The sequence below is a fragment of the Otolemur garnettii genome, unplaced genomic scaffold (assembly GCF_000181295.1).
Source record: "Otolemur garnettii isolate 467f Iridium unplaced genomic scaffold, OtoGar3 scaffold00295, whole genome shotgun sequence".
NCBI classification, from domain to species: domain Eukaryota; kingdom Metazoa; phylum Chordata; class Mammalia; order Primates; family Galagidae; genus Otolemur; species Otolemur garnettii.
This window is the reverse complement of record NW_003852690.1, coordinates 566,962-585,183: the sequence shown is the minus strand read 5'-3', so window position 1 is coordinate 585,183 and position 18,222 is coordinate 566,962. Positions and strand designations below refer to the sequence as shown.

At 36.7% G+C, this 18,222-nt stretch overlaps 1 protein-coding gene across 3 annotated transcripts in view; it reads left to right on the top strand.

Moving 5' to 3' along the window:
• PHKA1 (phosphorylase kinase regulatory subunit alpha 1) overlaps nt 1-18,222 on the top strand; it is a 404,208-nt gene that overhangs the window by 231,453 nt on the left and 154,533 nt on the right. For 2 of the 3 annotated variants that reach the window (XM_003803353.3, XM_012813746.2), the window contains exons 19-21: nt 5,102-5,278; nt 7,086-7,177; nt 7,538-7,677. In XM_003803353.3, coding sequence (XP_003803401.1) covers nt 5,102-5,278; nt 7,086-7,177; nt 7,538-7,677 — 409 coding nt within the window. The remainder of the gene's footprint in view (nt 1-5,101; nt 5,279-7,085; nt 7,178-7,537; nt 7,678-18,222) is intronic. The other variant, XM_003803354.3, reaches the window with a different exon arrangement.

Sequence of the window (18,222 nt, the reverse complement as noted above, 5' to 3'; positions counted from 1 at the left end):
TTCATTAATTTTTCTGAATGATTCTTTTGTTTTCATTTTCATTGATCTCTGATTTAATTTTGGATATTTCTTTTCTTCTGCTGGGTTTAGGCTTAGATTGTTCTTTTTCTGATTCCATAAGATGGCTTGTGAGTTTGTTGATATGCTCTCTTTCTCTTTTTCAGATGTGCTCATCTAAAGAGACAAATTATCCTCTCAGAACTGCTTTTGCAGGTTTTGGTAGCCTGTGTCTTCATTATTGTTGTGTTCAAGGAAGTTAATGAATTCCTCTTTTATTTCTTCCTGTACCCAGCTGTCATTCAACAGAAGGTTGTTTAATTTTCATGCCTTCGTGTGGAGTTTAACGTTTTTGATGGAGTTGAGTTCCACCTTTAGTGCCTTGTGGTCTGAGAAGATGCAAGGTAAAATTTCAATTCTTTTGATTCTGTTGAGGTTTGTTTTGTGTCCTAGGATATGATCAATTTTGGAGAATGTTCCAAGAGACAATGAGAAGAATGTATGTTCTTTATCTTTGGGATGGAGTGTTCTATATGCGTCTATCAAGCACAGTTGTTCTAGGGTCTCATTTAAGTCTCTTATATCTTTCTTTAATTTATGTTTAGAGGATCTGTCCAGCTTTGTAAGAGGAGTGTTAAAATCCTCTATTATTATGGCATCATAGGATATAATATTGCTCAGACTGAGTAAGGTCTGTTTCAAGAATCTGGGAGCATTTATGTTGAGTGCATACATATTTAGAATTGAAATGTCTTCTTGTATTTTTCCCTTGACCAATATAAAGTGACCATCTTTGCCTCTTTTGACTTTAGTTGCTTTAAATTAACATGTATTTGGAAATAAGATTGCAACTACTCTTTTCTTCTGAATTCCATTTGCCTGAAAAATTGTCTTTCAACACTTAACTCTGAGTTTTAATTTGTCTTTTGAAGGTAGGTGTGTTTCCTGCAGACAGCAAATGGATGGCTTGTGTTTTTTAATCCATTCAGCCAGTCTATGCCTATTCAGTGGGGAATTCAAGCCATTAACATTTATTGAGATAATTGATAAGTGTGGTAGTGTTCTATTCATCTTATTTTGTGAGAGTCCATTGCTTGGTTTTATCTTTTGCGTCATTGTCAAAGTTAGGTTCTGTCCTTTAATTTCTGAGTTCTTACTTTGCTTTTGATCCATCCTGATGGTCAGTGTGTAGAACAGGTTGAAGTATTTCCTGTAGAGCTGGTCTTGTTGCAGTGAATTTCCTCAATGTTTGTATATCAATCAGTAATTGATTTGATTTCTCTATCAATTTTAAAGCTTAGCTTAGCAAGATATAGAATTCTGGGTTGGAAATTTTTCTGTTTAATTAAATTAAAAGTGGATGACCATTGTTTTCTTGCTTGAAAAGTTTCATTAGAGAAGTCTGGAGTCACCCTGATGGATTTGCCCCTGTAGGTCAACTGGTGCTTACTCCTTGCAGCTTGAAGAATCTTTTCTTTTGTCTTGACTTTGGACAGGTTCATCACAATGTGTCTTGGAGAAGCTCTGTTAGAGTTGAGGCTACCTGGGGTCCCAGATATCCCTCTGAAAGGAGTGTGTCAGAATCTTTGGTGATATTTGGGAAATTTTCATTTATAATATTCTCTAGTATGGCTTCCATTCTCCTGGGGCATTCTTCTTCCCCTTCTGGGATACCTATAACTTGTATGTTTGAATGCTTCATGAAGTCCCATTATTCTGTCAGTGAATATTTTGCTTTCTCTCTCTTCTTTTCTGACTCTTTGACTGTCTCAGTTATCTTAAGAGCTTTGTTCTCTATCTCGGAGATTCTTTCTTCTGCATGGTGTAGTCTGTTGTTGATACTTTCTGTTACATCCTTAAGTTCCCTAATTGACTGCTTCAGTTCCGCTATATCCTTTCTATGTTCTTCATATTGTTCATCTCTTATTTCATTATGTTTTTTGATTTCCTGTTGGTTATTTTCCACTTTATCAGCAGTTTCCTTCATTGTTTCCATCATTTCCTTCATTGTTTTCATTATCTGTATTCTGAATTCCCTTTCTCTCATTTCTAACATTTCTTCATAGGTGGAATCCTCTGCAGTAGCTACCTCATGGTCCCTTGGAGAGGTTGTGCTGGACTGGTTTTTCATGTTGCCAAGATTTTTCTGCCGATTTTTCCTCAGGAGTGTTTTCTTTCATCTATTTCCTTGCCCTAATTTTCCTTTCACTTCCTCTTTCTTTTTAAGTTACTGTGCCTTTAGATGAGGCTTTTGATAAGTCCCGTTCTCCACTGTTTTTGTCCTCCTTATGGGGTCCAGAAGTCTCTCGCTGACTCCCTGTGTCCACAAAGGGATGTTTCTGGACAGATCACACCATCCAGAGATGCCTGGATTCTTCTCTCCCAAGTCTCACTGTGCTCAGTTGCAAGGAAGCTGTTACTCAGCCGCCATCTTGCTTCCCTCAGATGAAACTTTTTAACTCAGAAAGGAATGATCATCTACCTTTAACCTACTTAAATAAAACAACTTTCATCCCAGAATTCAATATCCTGCTAAGCTAAGCTTTGAAACTGATGGAGAAATCAAATCATTTACTGACATGAAAACCTTGAGGAAGTTTGCCACAACAAGACCAGCTCTACAGGAAATACTTAGACGTATTTTCCAAACTGACCATCACAATGGACTACCAACAAAGTAAACACCTGGAAACTAAGGACAAAATGCACCCTGCACAATGATGCAAAAGATAAGACTAAGCAATGAACTTTCACAAAATAAGATGAATAAACCTCCACAACACTTATCAATTCTCTTACTGAATGTTAATGACTTGAATTACTCACTGAAGAAACATAGGCTTGCTTATTGGATAAAAAAGCACAAGCCATAAATTTGATGCATACAGGAAACACACATAGCCTTGAGGACAAAGCAAAACTCAGGGTTAAGGCATAGAAACAATTTTTCAGGCAAATGGAAATCAGAAGAAAGGTGGGGTTGCAATCTTATTTTCTAATACAGGTGGATATAAAGCAACTAATGTCAAAAAAAGACAAATATGGACACTTCATATTGGTCAAGGGAACAATACAACTAGAAAACATTTTAATTTTAAATATTTATGCGCCCAACTTAAATGCTCCCCGATTTTTGAATCAGACCTTAATTAGTCTGAGCAATTTGAAATCCTATGACACCAGAATAGCAGGGGTCTTTCACACTCCTTTACAGAGGTAGACCAATCCTCTAAATAGAAACTAAACAAAAAGATACAAGGGACTTAAACATGACCCAGAACAACTGTGCTTAATAGACATGTAGAACACTGCATCCCAAAGCTAAAAAGTAAACATTCTTCTCATCAGCTCGTGGAACATTCTCCAAAATAGATCATATCCTAGGACATAAATCAAACCTCAAAAAATCAAAAAAATTGAAATTATACTTTGTATCTTCTCAGACCACAATACAATAAAGGTGGAACTCAACTCCAACAAAAATTGTCATCCCCACACAAAGGCATGTAAATCAAATAACCTTATGCTGAATGATAGTTTGATCAAGGAAGAGATAAAAAAGGAAATCATTAACTTTCTTGAGCATAACAATGAAGAAATAAGCTACCAAAACTTATGGGACACAAACAGTCATTTGAAAAAATGCTCATCATCTCTGATCGGCAGAGAAATGCAAATTAAAACCACCTTGAGATAACACCTAAACACCGTGAGAATAGTCCACATCACAAAGTCTTAAAGCTGCAAATACTGACTTGAATGTGGAGAAAAGGGAACACTTTTACACTGCTGGTGGACTGTAGACTAATGCCACTTTTTTTTTTTTTGGCAGTTTTTGGCTAGGGCTGGGTTTGAACCTGCCACCTCTGGCATATGGGGCCAGTGCCCTACTCCCTTGAGCCACAGGTGCTGCCCACTAATGCCACCTTTTTAGAAGGAACTATGGAGAATCCTCAAAGAACTCATATTTGACCTTCATGTTAGCCTGCAATCCCATTACTATGCATCTACCCCAAATAGAAAACATCATTTTATCATGAGGACATTTGCACTAGATTGTTTATTGTAGCTCAATTTACAATCACCAAAATGTGGAAACAACCTAAATGCCCACCAACCCAAGAATTAATTAAAAGCTGTGGTATATGTATACCATTGAATACTATTCAGTCATTAGAAAAGATGGAGACTTTACATCTTTTGTATTAACCTGGATGGATGTGGAACACATTCTTCTTAGTAAAGCATTGCAAGAATGGAGAAGCAAGAATCCAATGTACTCAATTCTAATATGAAGGCAGTAGATTATCTAATGCAAGGTAGGTAGTAGGGGAATCAGGGAATGGGGAGAGGAGAGAGGGATGGAGGGGCCATGGTGTATGGCATACCTCTTTGGGGGGACTCAATTGTAAGAGATACTTTTCATAAGAAATACAATAAGCGTAACCTAATTCTTTGTACTCTCATTGAATCCCAAATACTACAAAAAAAAAGACAAAAATAAATAAATATTTGGTGAATAAACAAATAAGGTGACTAAAAAGACCAGTATCTAGCCACTAGTCCTTTGTATAACAATGCCACATAAAAAATTTTTTCATTAATAATTATATCTTCTGTTTGTATAATCTGTTTCTTTATAGGTAGGCTCAGTCTTTGGTGGAAGATTTTTGTCATTGCCCAACCATTCCTCACAAAAGTCTCCCATACTTTGAGATCTCTGTTCCACCTCTCTTCTATTACCACAATGACCAGCGCCAGTGTTACCATGATGTGCACACACTCACATACACAGATTAAGCTGTGAAAGCAAGCTCCACCTGTTCTTAAATACATATATACTGCTTTCAGGAACCCTAATATTTTCTCAGCTAAGTTGAATAACATGTGGGTCTTGGTAAATGGCCACAATCTCCAAATCTTAATACTATGAGGCCATATAATGATCACAAGCTTCTGTCCCCACCCCCATGTGCTAAAAAGAACCTACTTCTGGTGCTGTGTTGTGGGCACAGAGACAGATCATTCTGTTTGCTGTGTCAGAATTGGGAAGTAACTAAAATATTCATTTTTTTCTCTTCCCCTTACTCCACTAACCTTGCAGCTTGCCGTGGTGATGAAGTTATTCGTTATTTAGATCACCTTTTGGCGCACACTGTTCCCCATCCTAAACTAGTCTCTACCTCACAGAAGGGAGGACTAGATCGCTTTCGAGCTGCTGTGCAGACAACCTGCAACTTAATGTCCTTGGTGACCAAGGCCAAGGAGCTACATGTACAGAGTGAGTAATTCCATGACTCACTACAGTCTGCAACAGGATGCTATGAAGCCTGGGATGGGGGTGGGGTATTGATTATAATGTAAGCAGACTTTGTTTTGTTCACTGCTTTACCCCCAGCTTTCAGTGTCTAGAACATATTGGACACTCAATTATTTGTAAAATTAATGAATTGGGTATAGTTTTCCCATGGATATACTCTGGTTTAATCAGTAACAGAATAGAAGAAGCAGAACAAGATACATGACACATATTAAATTTTAACATGTAGTTAAAAGTGGTAGAGGGGGCTTTTCCTTAGAAGTAATTTTATTAAAGAGAATGCATTGCATAACTATTGACAAGATAGCCATGCAATGGAGAAGGGAAATAGTGTCCCTTGAGTAAGCTACATTTTGTTCCCTTATGCCAGTTCTAGCCATGTAGACTTGTGTTTATCAAATACAGTATTTGTTATTCACAGCTTTGCCATTCTCCCTATGACAACTACCCTCCTTTAGTTGTATTTGCCATGGAGGATGTCTTCTACCACACATTTCCAGGAGTAGTCATGATTCCTAAGAGTGTGCAATGCCCCTGTGGTAGCTGCATATGGAGGGAAAGAATGATTCCTTGGCCATACAGACCAAAATGACCTGAATGTTAACATTTTACAGATATTGAGAATGGTTGAGACACATGTTCCTGTTGTCTAAAACTTTACTGACAATTACTAACCAAAGATATTAAACATAAACACCAAGGGTCATTTAAGATTATAATAGGGGAAAGCTTAGCACTCTTAGAGTATGCTCCCTTAAGAAGAGCTTATATGAAAACATGAACTTTATTAAGTTATACTTCTCAATTATGAATCAGGAAACTTGAGCTTAATTCTCAGATTTACTACTTACTTGTATGAACAGTTATTTTAGCTCTGGGTCTCTTTCTGTGTCTATAAAGTGGTGAATGTGCTGAGAGTCTCTGCTTAGAGGTTATGATAAGGATCTCAATAATGGACTGTAAGTAAAAAGTCTTAGGAATACCTCAAAGTAGGCCAGCTACTACATGTTTTGATTCCCTAGATAGGAGCATCCATTCATCTATTTGCAGATAAATCCAACCACTTACAGCCAGATATTCACCTAGGAAAGTTAAAATATAACTGAGTTCTTTCTTTTATATGTGCTTGTCTATCAGAATGTCAGTGATAACACCATTGCAGTATTGATTACTTTAGTACCTTCAATATCTTATATCTCCAGCCAGTTCTACAATTCTAGAAATTCAAAATATATTTATTAGTTGCATATCTTTAAATTATCTAATGATCATATATCTTTTCTTCAATAGAAAGGAGAGATTTCTCATTTTTTTTTTCTTTTGAGACAGTCTTACTATGTTGCCCTTGGTAGAGTGCCAGAGTTTGTGAAAGAAGGTTGTCTTTTTTTTTTTTTTGAGACAGAATTTCACTTTGTCACCCTCAGTAGAGTGCCATAGTGTCACAGCTCACAGCAACCTCAAACTCTTGGGCTTTAGTGATTCTCTTGCCTCAGCCTCCCAAGTAGCTGGGACTACGGGCACCTGCCACAATGCTCAGCTATTTTTTGTTGTAGTTGTCATTGTCATTGTTTAGCTAGCCCAGGCCAAGATTGAACCCACCACCATTGTTGTATGTGGCTGGCACCATAACCACCATGCTATGGGCACCAAGCCTCTCATTCTTGTTCTATAATGACCGACTCATATGTGACCTCATTGTTAGGATCAACTGTGTTTTTATTGCTCTCTTAATTATATAACCTTTCCCATAAATGTCAACCTCTTGCAGATGTTCACATGTATATTCCTATGAAGTTATTACAAGCTTCCCGGCCTTCATTCAACTTACTTGACTCACCTCATCCCCAACAAGAGGACCAGGTAAATTTACACAAGAAATATTTTCATCAGATTTTTGCAAAACTGCCATCTTTATCAAAAATAACAGAACTAGCCATTATGGTACCTGTTAGCAACTGGTGGTAGGCAAAATGCTATTCTGGTGAAGATACATATCTTTTCGGTTCCCTTTTAAAATGAGCATGTTTTTCTGGTCAAACATAAAGGAAATTACATTGCCATATCATATGGCTTGAAGGTATTATTATTTCTGCTTTTCTTTTCATCAACATCTAGAGAATTCTTATAGAAATGTTTATAGGTAAAAAGGTAACTCATTCTATGTTATAATTTAAGTTAAGCACTTGTTCACTTAATTTCTTTTCATTTCTCAAACTAAAGATCCCCTCTGTTCATGTGGAAATACATCTGCCCAGAGACCAGTCTGGGGAAGTGGACTTCAAAGCACTGGTTTTGCAGTTGAAGGAGACCTCAAGCTTACAGGAACAAGCTGATATCCTGTACATGCTGTATACTATGAAGTAAGTGATGGATATTATCTAGTTTAATTCACATAGAGAGAAGTATAGCATAGTAATAAAGTATAGACTTATTGTTTCACTATTCTGGATTTGAATACAGTTTAGCAATCTACTCATTGTGTGACTTCAAAACCCCAATTGTCTTTATTTATAAAATGTAAATTATACCTACCTCACAGAATTACTGTAAAGATTAAACACTATATAAAATCTGGAAATACTGTAATACAATGCCTGGCACATACTAGATGATCAATAACTGATAAGTATTATTGTCATTATTATGGTTATTATAAAGCCTCCATTATTTGGTAAAATCTATATATAAAATTCTTAAGTCAAAAGAAAGAGGAATATAGAGGCTTATAGGAAAAAGAAACTAACATTTTTGAGTGCTTTCTATGTGCGTTTGGTACCCTGCTATATACTCTGTATCTATAGGTACATGAAACTCAGTATGTCTAAATTGAACTGTCTAAATTAAACTCTTCTTTCCTGTCTCCCATACCCCGATACAAAAATAATCTATTTTTCCTACTTTTAAATGTTCTGGTCACCAAGAAGAGGCAATATGGACTTCCTTCCCCTAACTTTGGTTTGGATGTTGAGACTGATGTTGTCAAACACATTCCAAGATGTGGAATGTTTATTTCCCACATAAATGGCTTTCTAGGGAGAGCAGAGAAAGTTAATTTTTCCTCAAAAAGCTTGAAAGGATAGGAAGAAGAGACTGGATTTAAGGTTTATCATGATTAGGGGGTGAGAGTTTTGACTGGCACGAAAGGAATTTGCACTTGGACTGTCTTATCACCTTCCCAGATGTAGAGGCAAATGGAAAATGGAGTGGTTGGTGGGACTGGAAAGCTGTCAACAGTCAAACATCAGAAAGGGAATCAGACTCTATTGAGCTCTTTGTCTCCATTATTGTAATGAATACCTACCTAATCACCAAGCTGATTCAATTAATTGAATCACCAATTAATTAATCACCAAATATTGCCAGTTGTACTTCTAAATACTTTTTCATTGCTAATATCATTGCCTTTATTTAGGCATTTATCTTGTACCAAGATTCTTGTTAAAACTTTCCAACAGTCTTTCTACTTCCATCTTTTTCTCCTCAAGCCCATAATATACAGAAGAGGGAGGGTAAATTTTCTTTTTTACTTTTTATGATAAAAATGTTCAAACTTAAATAAAAGTGGAGAAACTAGTGTAATAAATGCTTATGGAACCATCACCCAGCCTGAACAATTAACACACAGCTAATCTTATTACATCTATATTTCCACTCTCTCTTCTCCCATATTATTTTAAAGAAACTATCATATATTTTTTTTTCATTTTATTCCTAAATATTTCAGTATTATCCCTAAAAGATAAGGAATCTCTTAAAACATAACTGCAATGGGACTTTTGGTTCTAGACAAGATAAAGTAGATGTATTTCTAAATAGATGCTAAGTACAGGAGAACATTTAAGTCTCTAAAAGGTGGAAAGAAGAAGGCAGGCTAGCTAGGGATCTGAGGACCAACATAGTGATGAGGTTGCTGGGTTTTCATTTTGCCTAATAGGTCCTATACTAAGTCCTCGAGAAGCAGCAACGTGAAAATGCCAATGTGCATAGACAACAAAAGCCCCAAGGAAGAAAACCTAGGAAAGGAGAAGCCTAGCAAGACAAATAACTTTAACCCAATAACTATTCTACTTGAGCCAAACACCATGGAAGAAAGCTGTGCACCATCACCCTCTTTCCCAATCAATAAAAGCTCACTAAAAAGCCCCAACTTTCACTCTAGCCCAGCTTCAACAAGGCGGGCATTTCTCCACCTTGCCCACTGTCACAGTGTGTCAGTGAAGACAAAGTAGGGATCTGGAACTTTCATCCCCTCTGGGTTTAACAAGGCTCCCTTCCTATAGTATCAGTGGGGACCACATGGGGATCCTTAACTTTCATCCCTTCCCCTCTTCACTAAATGGTATGAGAGAAGGCCTAGTTGAGTCAGGATTTTCACCCCCTTTCAGTGGTAATGCAGCATCAGTGGATGCCATGTGGTGAATTGTAACAAGACACCTGCCTCTCCCATCCAGAGTAGTGTTAGGAGCCGGAATTTCTACCCCACCCAGTAGATAAAGCAGTAATAAAGCACTTCTTCCTCCATGTATCAAGGAAGGCTCAATATATAAAATGGAATTCATCCTCACCATGCAGGATTCAAGGAGCATCCCCTTTCCCCTGGTATGTAGTGTCAGAAAAAGTATGCTCAAAAGAAGAGTTAAATAAGATACAAATTCTTATAGAAAACTAATCCAGATTTTCAGGACATTATTGAAAATCACTTGTCATACCCCAAACCAGGAAGATCTCAACTTAATGGAACCCATTATAAAAATTCTTCAAGAAATTATGCACGCCTTTGAAACAAATGAAAAATTAGAAAGTCTCAGCAAAGAAATAGAAACTATAAAGAAGAACCAAATAGGATTTTTTTTTTTTTGAGTAAGAGTCTCAGTATCTCCCCCTCAGGGCAGTGCTGTGGTGTCACAACTCACAGCAACCTCAAACTCCTGGACTTAAGCGATTCTCTTGCCCCAGCCTCCCAAGTAGCTGGGACTACAAGCACCTGCCACAGAACCAAGCTATATTTTTTTGTTGCGGTTATCGTTGTTTAGCTGGCCCAAGCTGGGTTTGAACCCACCAGCCTAGGTATATGTGTCTGCTGCCCTATCCACTGAACTACAGTCACTGCCCTCCCTCCACCTTATCTTCTTCCTCAGGGAACTCCCTTTATCTTCTTCATTTCTGTATGGTCATTGCTATTCAAGAGAGAATAGAGGGAGAGAGAAATGTGTAGAAAGATTATTTAAAGAAATAATAACAGAAAATTTTCCAAATGTAAGGTCAAAGGTCTCCAGTCAGATTCAATCAAAGTAAGACACTACATACCATATTATAATCACAATGTGAAGAATCAAGAACAAAGAGAAAATGCTGAAAACTGTGAGAGAAATGAAGCAAATAACATATAAGGGAGTCTCAATAAGGCTAATAGCAGACTTCTCAGCAGAAACCTTACAGGCTAGGAGAGATTAAGATAATATAGTCAAAGTGCCAAGTGAAATAAACTGTCAACCAAGAATACTGTGCCCAGCAAATCTATACTTTTCTGGACAAACAAAAGCTGAGGAAATTCATCACCAACAGATCTGTCTTATAAGAAATATTAAAATGAGTTATTCAGTGACTTATGAATGCCAATGAGAAAAGTAAACATATCTGAAAATATATAACTCACTGAAAAATGTTAGTACATAGTCAAATTATGAATACTCTATAATGTAATGTTCGTGTATAAAATATCTTTAGTATGAAGGTTAAAAGACAAAACCATTAAAGTCAAATAACAACTGTTGCTGGCATAGATGCAGAAAGAAAGACTGTTTGGAGGAACTGAAAATTAATGAAATTTTCATTGAAAACAACACAGAGATTCCTCAAAGAACTAAAAGTAAACCTGCCATTTTATTCATAAATCCCACTACTGGTGAACTACTCAAAGGAAAAGAAGTCTTTCTATCAAAAAGACACCAGCACTTAAATGTTTATTGCAGCACAGTTCTCAATTGCAAAGATATGCAATCAACCTGAGTGCCCATCAATTCATGAGTATATTAATAAAATGTGGTGTATATATATACCATGGAGTACTACTCAGCAATAAAAAGGATGAATACTTTTTGAAACAATTTGGAATGAACTAGAGACCATTCTCCTAAGTGAAGTATGTCAATAATAGAAAAGCAAGTACCACATGTACTCATTATTAAATTGAAACTACCACATGTGCATAGAGAAAAGGGAAACTCAGTGGAAATCAAGCAGGGGGGAGAAAGAAAGGAAGAGCAAGATGGAAGGAGCAAAAACCTACCTACATGGGTATAGTGAATACTGTTTGCGTGATGGGTATGCTATGACTAAAGCATTACAAAAGTGATCCATGTAACCAGAAACATTTGCATCTCATTAATATTTTGAAATTTAAAAATAAAATAAAATAAATAATAATGACCACAATAATTTGTTAAGAGATATTCAACATAAAATACATAAATTGCAGCATCAAAAACTTGAAATGTTGGCTAAGTGGAGTTAAAGAAAAGAGTATTTGTGTCAAAACATTTATATTCTAGTTCTAGAAAAGTTCACTTGTACCCTTGTTAGACAGAAATATAGGTGATCTTTCCAGTCACTACACTGTACCCCATGTCTGCATTAATGTATACAGCTATCATTTAATAAAAATAAATAAATAAAAAAGAAGAGTATTTTTTCTCCTTTTCTACTGTAATCATAAATTGTTATCAGTTTAAAATACCCTTTTATAACTATACCATGTTTTTATATGCCTCATGATAATCAAAAACCAAAAACATATAATACAGTAGAAACAAAAAGCAAGGAATCAAAATATAGAACTGAAGAAAATCATTTAACTGCAAAGGAACACAGAAAGAGAGAATGAAAAGTACTATAAAATAACTAGAGAACAATTTTTTAAATGGCTGTAGTAAGCCTTTACCTATCAATACTGACCTTAAATGTAAATGGATTAAACTTTCCAATAAAAGGACATAGAGTAGCTAAATGGATTTAAGAAAAATAAGAGCCAACAGCTGTTTTCAAGAGACTCACTTCATCTGTTACTTTACACATAAACTAAAAGTGAAAAGATGGAAAAAGATATTTTATGCAAATGGAACCCCAAAGAGAGCAATAGTAGCTATTTTATATCAGATATAGTAGATTTTAAGTCAAAGCTATTAAAAGTGACAAGGTTATTATATAATGATAAAGCAGTCAATTCAGAAAGAGATTATAACAATTTTGAACATATATGTACCCAACATCAGAGTACCTAAATATGAAAAGGAAATATTAATAGATCTAAACCATCAACAACCCATTTTCAGCAATGGACAGATCATTCAGACATAAAATCACCAAAGAAACATCAGATTTAAACTGTGCACTAAACCAGTGGACCTAAGTAACTGATATTTACAGAACATTCCATCCAACATTCTTCTCAACTTCCCATAGAACATTCTCCAGGATAGATTATATACTAGGAGTCTTAATAAATTCAAGAAATCAAAATAAAGCTCAGTGCCTATAGCACAGTGGTTACGGTATCAGCCACATACACCAATGCTGGCAGGTTTGAACCCAGCCCAGGCCAGCTAAACAACAATGAAAACTGTAACCAAAAGAAAATAGCCAGGCTTTGTGGCAGGTGCCTGTAGTCCCAGCTACTTGGGAGGCTGTGGCAAGAGAATCACTTAAGTCCAAGAATTTGAAGTTGTTGTGAGCTTTGACATCATGGCACTCTACTGAGGGTGACATAGTGAGACTCTGTCTCCAAAAAAAAAAAAAAAAAAAAAGAAAGAAAGAAAGAAAAGAAAAGAAAAAGAAATTAAAATCACATGAAGTATCTTTTCTGGCCGTAGTAGTAGAATTTAGTAATAGGAGAAACCTGAGAAACTCCACAAACACATAAAAATTGAACAACATGATCCCCACAACTAATAGATCATGGAAGAAATTAAGGCAGAAATTATAAAATTTCTTCAGACAACTGAAAAGGAAACAGAATCTACCAAAACCTATGGAACACTGTATAAGTAATTGTAAAAAGAATGCATATAGCAATGAATACCAACATCAAAAAAATATAAAGATCATAAATGAAAAATCTAATGTAAAAGAACTAGATAAACAATAACAAACTAAACCCAAAATTAGATGAAGAAGAGAAATAATAAAAATCTGGGTGGAAATAAATGAAAAAAAAAGTTCAAATAACAATAATACAAAAGATAAAACAATGAGTTCATTTTTTGAAAAGATAAAACTAAGCTTTGGCTAGATGGAGAAAAAGATCTAATAAATGAAATCAGTGATAAAAGCAGAAATACTATAAATGATACTACAGAAATACAGAAGACCAATAGAGACTGTTATGAACAATTATATGTCAATAAGTTCGAAAACCTAGAAGAAATAGAAAAACAATTTCTGGATGCATATAACCAACCAATATTGAACTATGAAGAAATAGAAAATTTGAGCAGACCAATGATGAGTAAGGAGGTTGAATCAATAATACAGATTCTCCCATCAAAGAAAAAACCTCACCTGATGGCCTCACTGCTGAATTCTGCCAAACATTTAATGAAGAACTGCTACCATTTATTTTCAAACTCTTCCAAAAAATTGAAAATTAAGGAATAATTTCAAGCTCATTCTATGAGGTCAGCATTGCCCTGATAACTAACCCAGATAAGGATGTGACAACAAAAAGGAAAACTTAAACCCAATGCCCTGATAAACATAGATGCAAAAATCCCCCACAGAATACTAGCTAACCATATACAACATCACATTCAAGAGATCATTCACTAGGAACCAGCTTTCAACAGAAGCTCCCATCCAGAGGGAAAGATAATGGTGAGAAGGAACGCAATAAAGATGAAGGTTGTGAGCTGAGCTGAGAGAGAAGATTGATAACTGTGCATCATATGTGCTGAGGCAAACTGCACCTCGAAGGAAGCAAATTTCAGGTACAAAACCCATCCCAAAGAGGATGAGTGTCCATCCCCTCCACCAAGAGAGTGGCTTGCTGTGGGATCTCTACAAGAAGCAGTGAACTGAAGATCTCTGATCTCACCTGATGGGAGAGTTGCTGAAGGCTGGGATTTCTTCTCCAGAGAGACCCCACTGTGAACTTGGGAATTCTCTTGCCCAGCATGGAAGTTGAACACATATTTTCCCTGCCATTTTGAACTCCCAGTCCACCCTTGACCCATCACCTGGTGGTCTAGAAGCCCAAAAGTGCAGAGACTGGAATGTCTGTTTTCCTTTGCTAAGATGGGGCATTGCATTGGCTGTGGAAGCGCATCTGCACTGAAACAGTGAATCCAGTAGCAGTGCAGAAAGGCAAAGTGGGGAGGGTGTCTGGCCTAGCTCTGCAAAAGTTCAAATCAGCAGTGGGCAGAGGCTCGGGACAATGTGCAGCAGGCAAAGGCTCAGAAACCCACGTGGAGGCTTCGGAACCTGCACCAAGACATGGGAACCCATGCAGAGGCTACCTCCATGTAGCATCAGCAATAGTAGAGCCATCATGCCAGGTCCAATTTCAGACAGACACCTCCCCAGTTCTGTGGACTGCCAGAGGGAGCCAGACCTCGCCATGCAGGGGTACCAGAGGAGCAATGTAGCTGGGGCAGAGGTGCAGTCTTTGTTAACCTCTGGTTTATATCAAACTCAGGAAGAACACTCCCCAGTTTCCATTTATCACCATTGAAGTCAGGCTTCAGCTCCCCTTCCAGCTGGTGGCAGAGTGTGGTGGCCTGGCCAAGGAGGCATTGACACCCCTTTGACTCTAGCAGGCACAAATCCCCGGCACATTTGCTCATTGGAGGGAACTGTGCCACAGCCCCATGGTATTACCAATGACTGGGTGTGACAGAGGTGCAAGATGGGGAATGAGGCACCAGCCTCCCTGGACTATTTTGCTGGGCTGGCCTTTCTGACATCACGGAGCTCTAAGCTCTGGAATGAGCCACATTTGAGCTGCCAGTGGACCCCTACTATCTGTTGCTGGAGGCCTTTTGAACTCTACCACTTGATCTGCATGTGTGCTAACCAGGACAATTGGTTTGAAATTCCCAAATGCTCAAAGAGGCAGAAAAGTGGAGAGCAAAAATGGATCATTCCCTGAGAGAGTTGTGGGATCACTCCAAAAAAGCAAACATTTGCCTTATAGGAATTCCGGAAGGACAAGAGGATGTCCCTAAAGGCACAGATGTTGTACTCCAAGATATGATCAAGGAGAAATTCCCAACCATAAAAGGAGATACTGAAATTGAGATAGCAGACAGTTTCAGAATCCCAGTACAACTCAATCTAAATAAAGCATCTTCTAGACACATTATAATTAACTTTGCCAAAGTTAATATGAAAGTGAAAATTCTACAAGCTGCAAGACATAAGAAAATCATAACCTACAAGGGGAAGAATATTAGAATGCAGAGCTCTCAGCTGAAACTTTTCAAGCCAGAAGAGGTTGGTCATCAAAGTTCAATCTCCTAAAACAAAAAAAAACTTTCAGCCCAGGATTCTGTATCCAGCTAAACTGAGTTTCATTTGGGATGGAAAAATAAAATACGTTAATGACATACACATGTTGAAGAAAGTTGCCTAAACTAAACCATCTCTCTAGGGTATTCTCAGGTCCATCCACCACAATGACCAGCACAATGATCTACCACAAAAGTAACCTCACTTAGAAACTTTTGATCAAAACCCAACATCCACAGTGGTGAAAGGAGTAAAAACATCCACTGGACTTTCAAAACTCTTGATACCCAAAATACTACCAGGTTATCAATTCTCTCAATTAATGTGAATGGTTTAAATTGTCCTCTAAAGAGGCACAGGTTGGCTTACTGGATACATAAACTCAGACCAGGTATCTTCTGCATGCAAGCATGTCATCTTAACTTAAAAGATAAAAAAAGATTCAGGGTGAAGGGATGAACATCTATAATTCAGGCAAATGGAAATCAGAAAAAAGTGAATTACAATTTTCTTCACAGATACAATAGGCTTAAACCAACTAATGTAAGGAAAGATAAGGATAGTCACTTTATATTTATTAAAGGAAACACTCTACATGAACATATTTCAATTATAAACATTTATGCATGCAACCAGAACACTGCTCAATAGATAAAGGAGACCCTAACAGACATGAACAATTTATCTTCCAGCACCCTAATAGTAGGACATTTTAACACCCCTTTGCCAGTGTTGGCTGGATCCTCCAGTAAGAAACTAAACAAAGAAATTTTGGACCTAAACTTGACCCTACAACAAATGGACTTAATAGACATCTACAGAACATTTCATCCTAATAAAACTGAATATACATTCTTCTCATCACCCCATGGAACATCCTGCAAAATTGTTCACATCTTAGGTCACAAGCCTAACCTTAGCAAATTTAAAAGAATAGAAATTATTTCTTGTATTTTCCCAGACCATCATGGAATAAAAGTTGAACTCCACAACAACAGGAATCTTCATACTCATACAAAGACATGGAAAGTAAATAATCTTATGCTGAATGATAGTTGGGTCATATATAAGATTAAGAAGGAATTACCAAAGTTTTGGAACACAATGATAATGAAGACACAAATTATCAGAACCAGTGGGATACTGCAAAGGCAGTCCTAAGTGGGAAATTTGTAGCATTGCAAGCCATCCTTAAGAGAATGGATAAAGAGGAAGTCAGCAACTTAATGAGACATCTCAAGCAACTGGAAAAGGAAGAACATTCCAACCCCAAACCAAGCAGAAGAAACTAAATAACCAAAATTATAGCAGGATGAAATGAAATTAAAAACAAAATAATTATTCAAAAGATCAACAAATCAAAAAGTTGGGGTTTTTTAGAAAAGATTAACAAAATTGATAAACGTTGGCTAACCTAACCAGAAACAGAAAAGTAAAATCCCTAATATCATCAACCAGAAATGACAAAGGAGAAATAACAACAGGCACCTTAGAAATTCAAAACATTCTTAATGAATACTACAAAAAGTTCTATTCTCAGAAATATGGAAATATGAAAGAGATAGACCAACACTTGGAAGCATACCACCTTCCTAGACTTAGCCAGAAAGAATTGGAAATGTTGAATAGACATACATCAAGTATGGAACTAGCATCAACTATACGAAATCTCCCAAAAAAGAAAAGCATAGGACCAGATGGCTTTACATCAGAATTTTACCAAACCTTTAAAGAGGAACTAGTACCTATATTACATAACTTTTTCAAAACATAAAAAAAAGGAATACTTCCCAACACATTACATGAAGCAAATATCACCCTGATCCCCAAACCAGGAAATGACACAACAGGAAAAGAAAATTATAAACCAGTATCTTTAATGAATATAGAGGCAAAAATATTCTGTAAGATCCTGGCAAACAGAATCCAGCAATACATCAAACAAATTATACACCATGACCAAGTTGGTTTTATCCCAGGGTTTCGAGGCTGGTTCAATATATGTAAATCTATAAATATAATACATCACACAAACAAAATTTTAAAAAATCATATGATTCTCTCAATTGATGCAGAAAAGCTTTTGATAATATCCAGCATCCTTTCATGATCAGAACACTTAAGAAAATAGGTATAGAAGGGACATTTCTTAAACTGATAGAGGCCATCTACAGCAAACCCACAGCCAATATCGTATTGAATGGTATAAAATTGAAAATATTCCCACTCAGATCAGGAACTAGGCAAGGTTGCCCATTGTCCCCACTGCTATTTAACATTGTAATGGAAGTTCTAGCTACTGCAGTTCGGGAAGAAAAGGCAATTAAGGGCATCCATATAGGAACAGAAGAGATCAAACTTTCACTTTTCGCAGATGATATGATTGTATATCTGGAAAACACCAG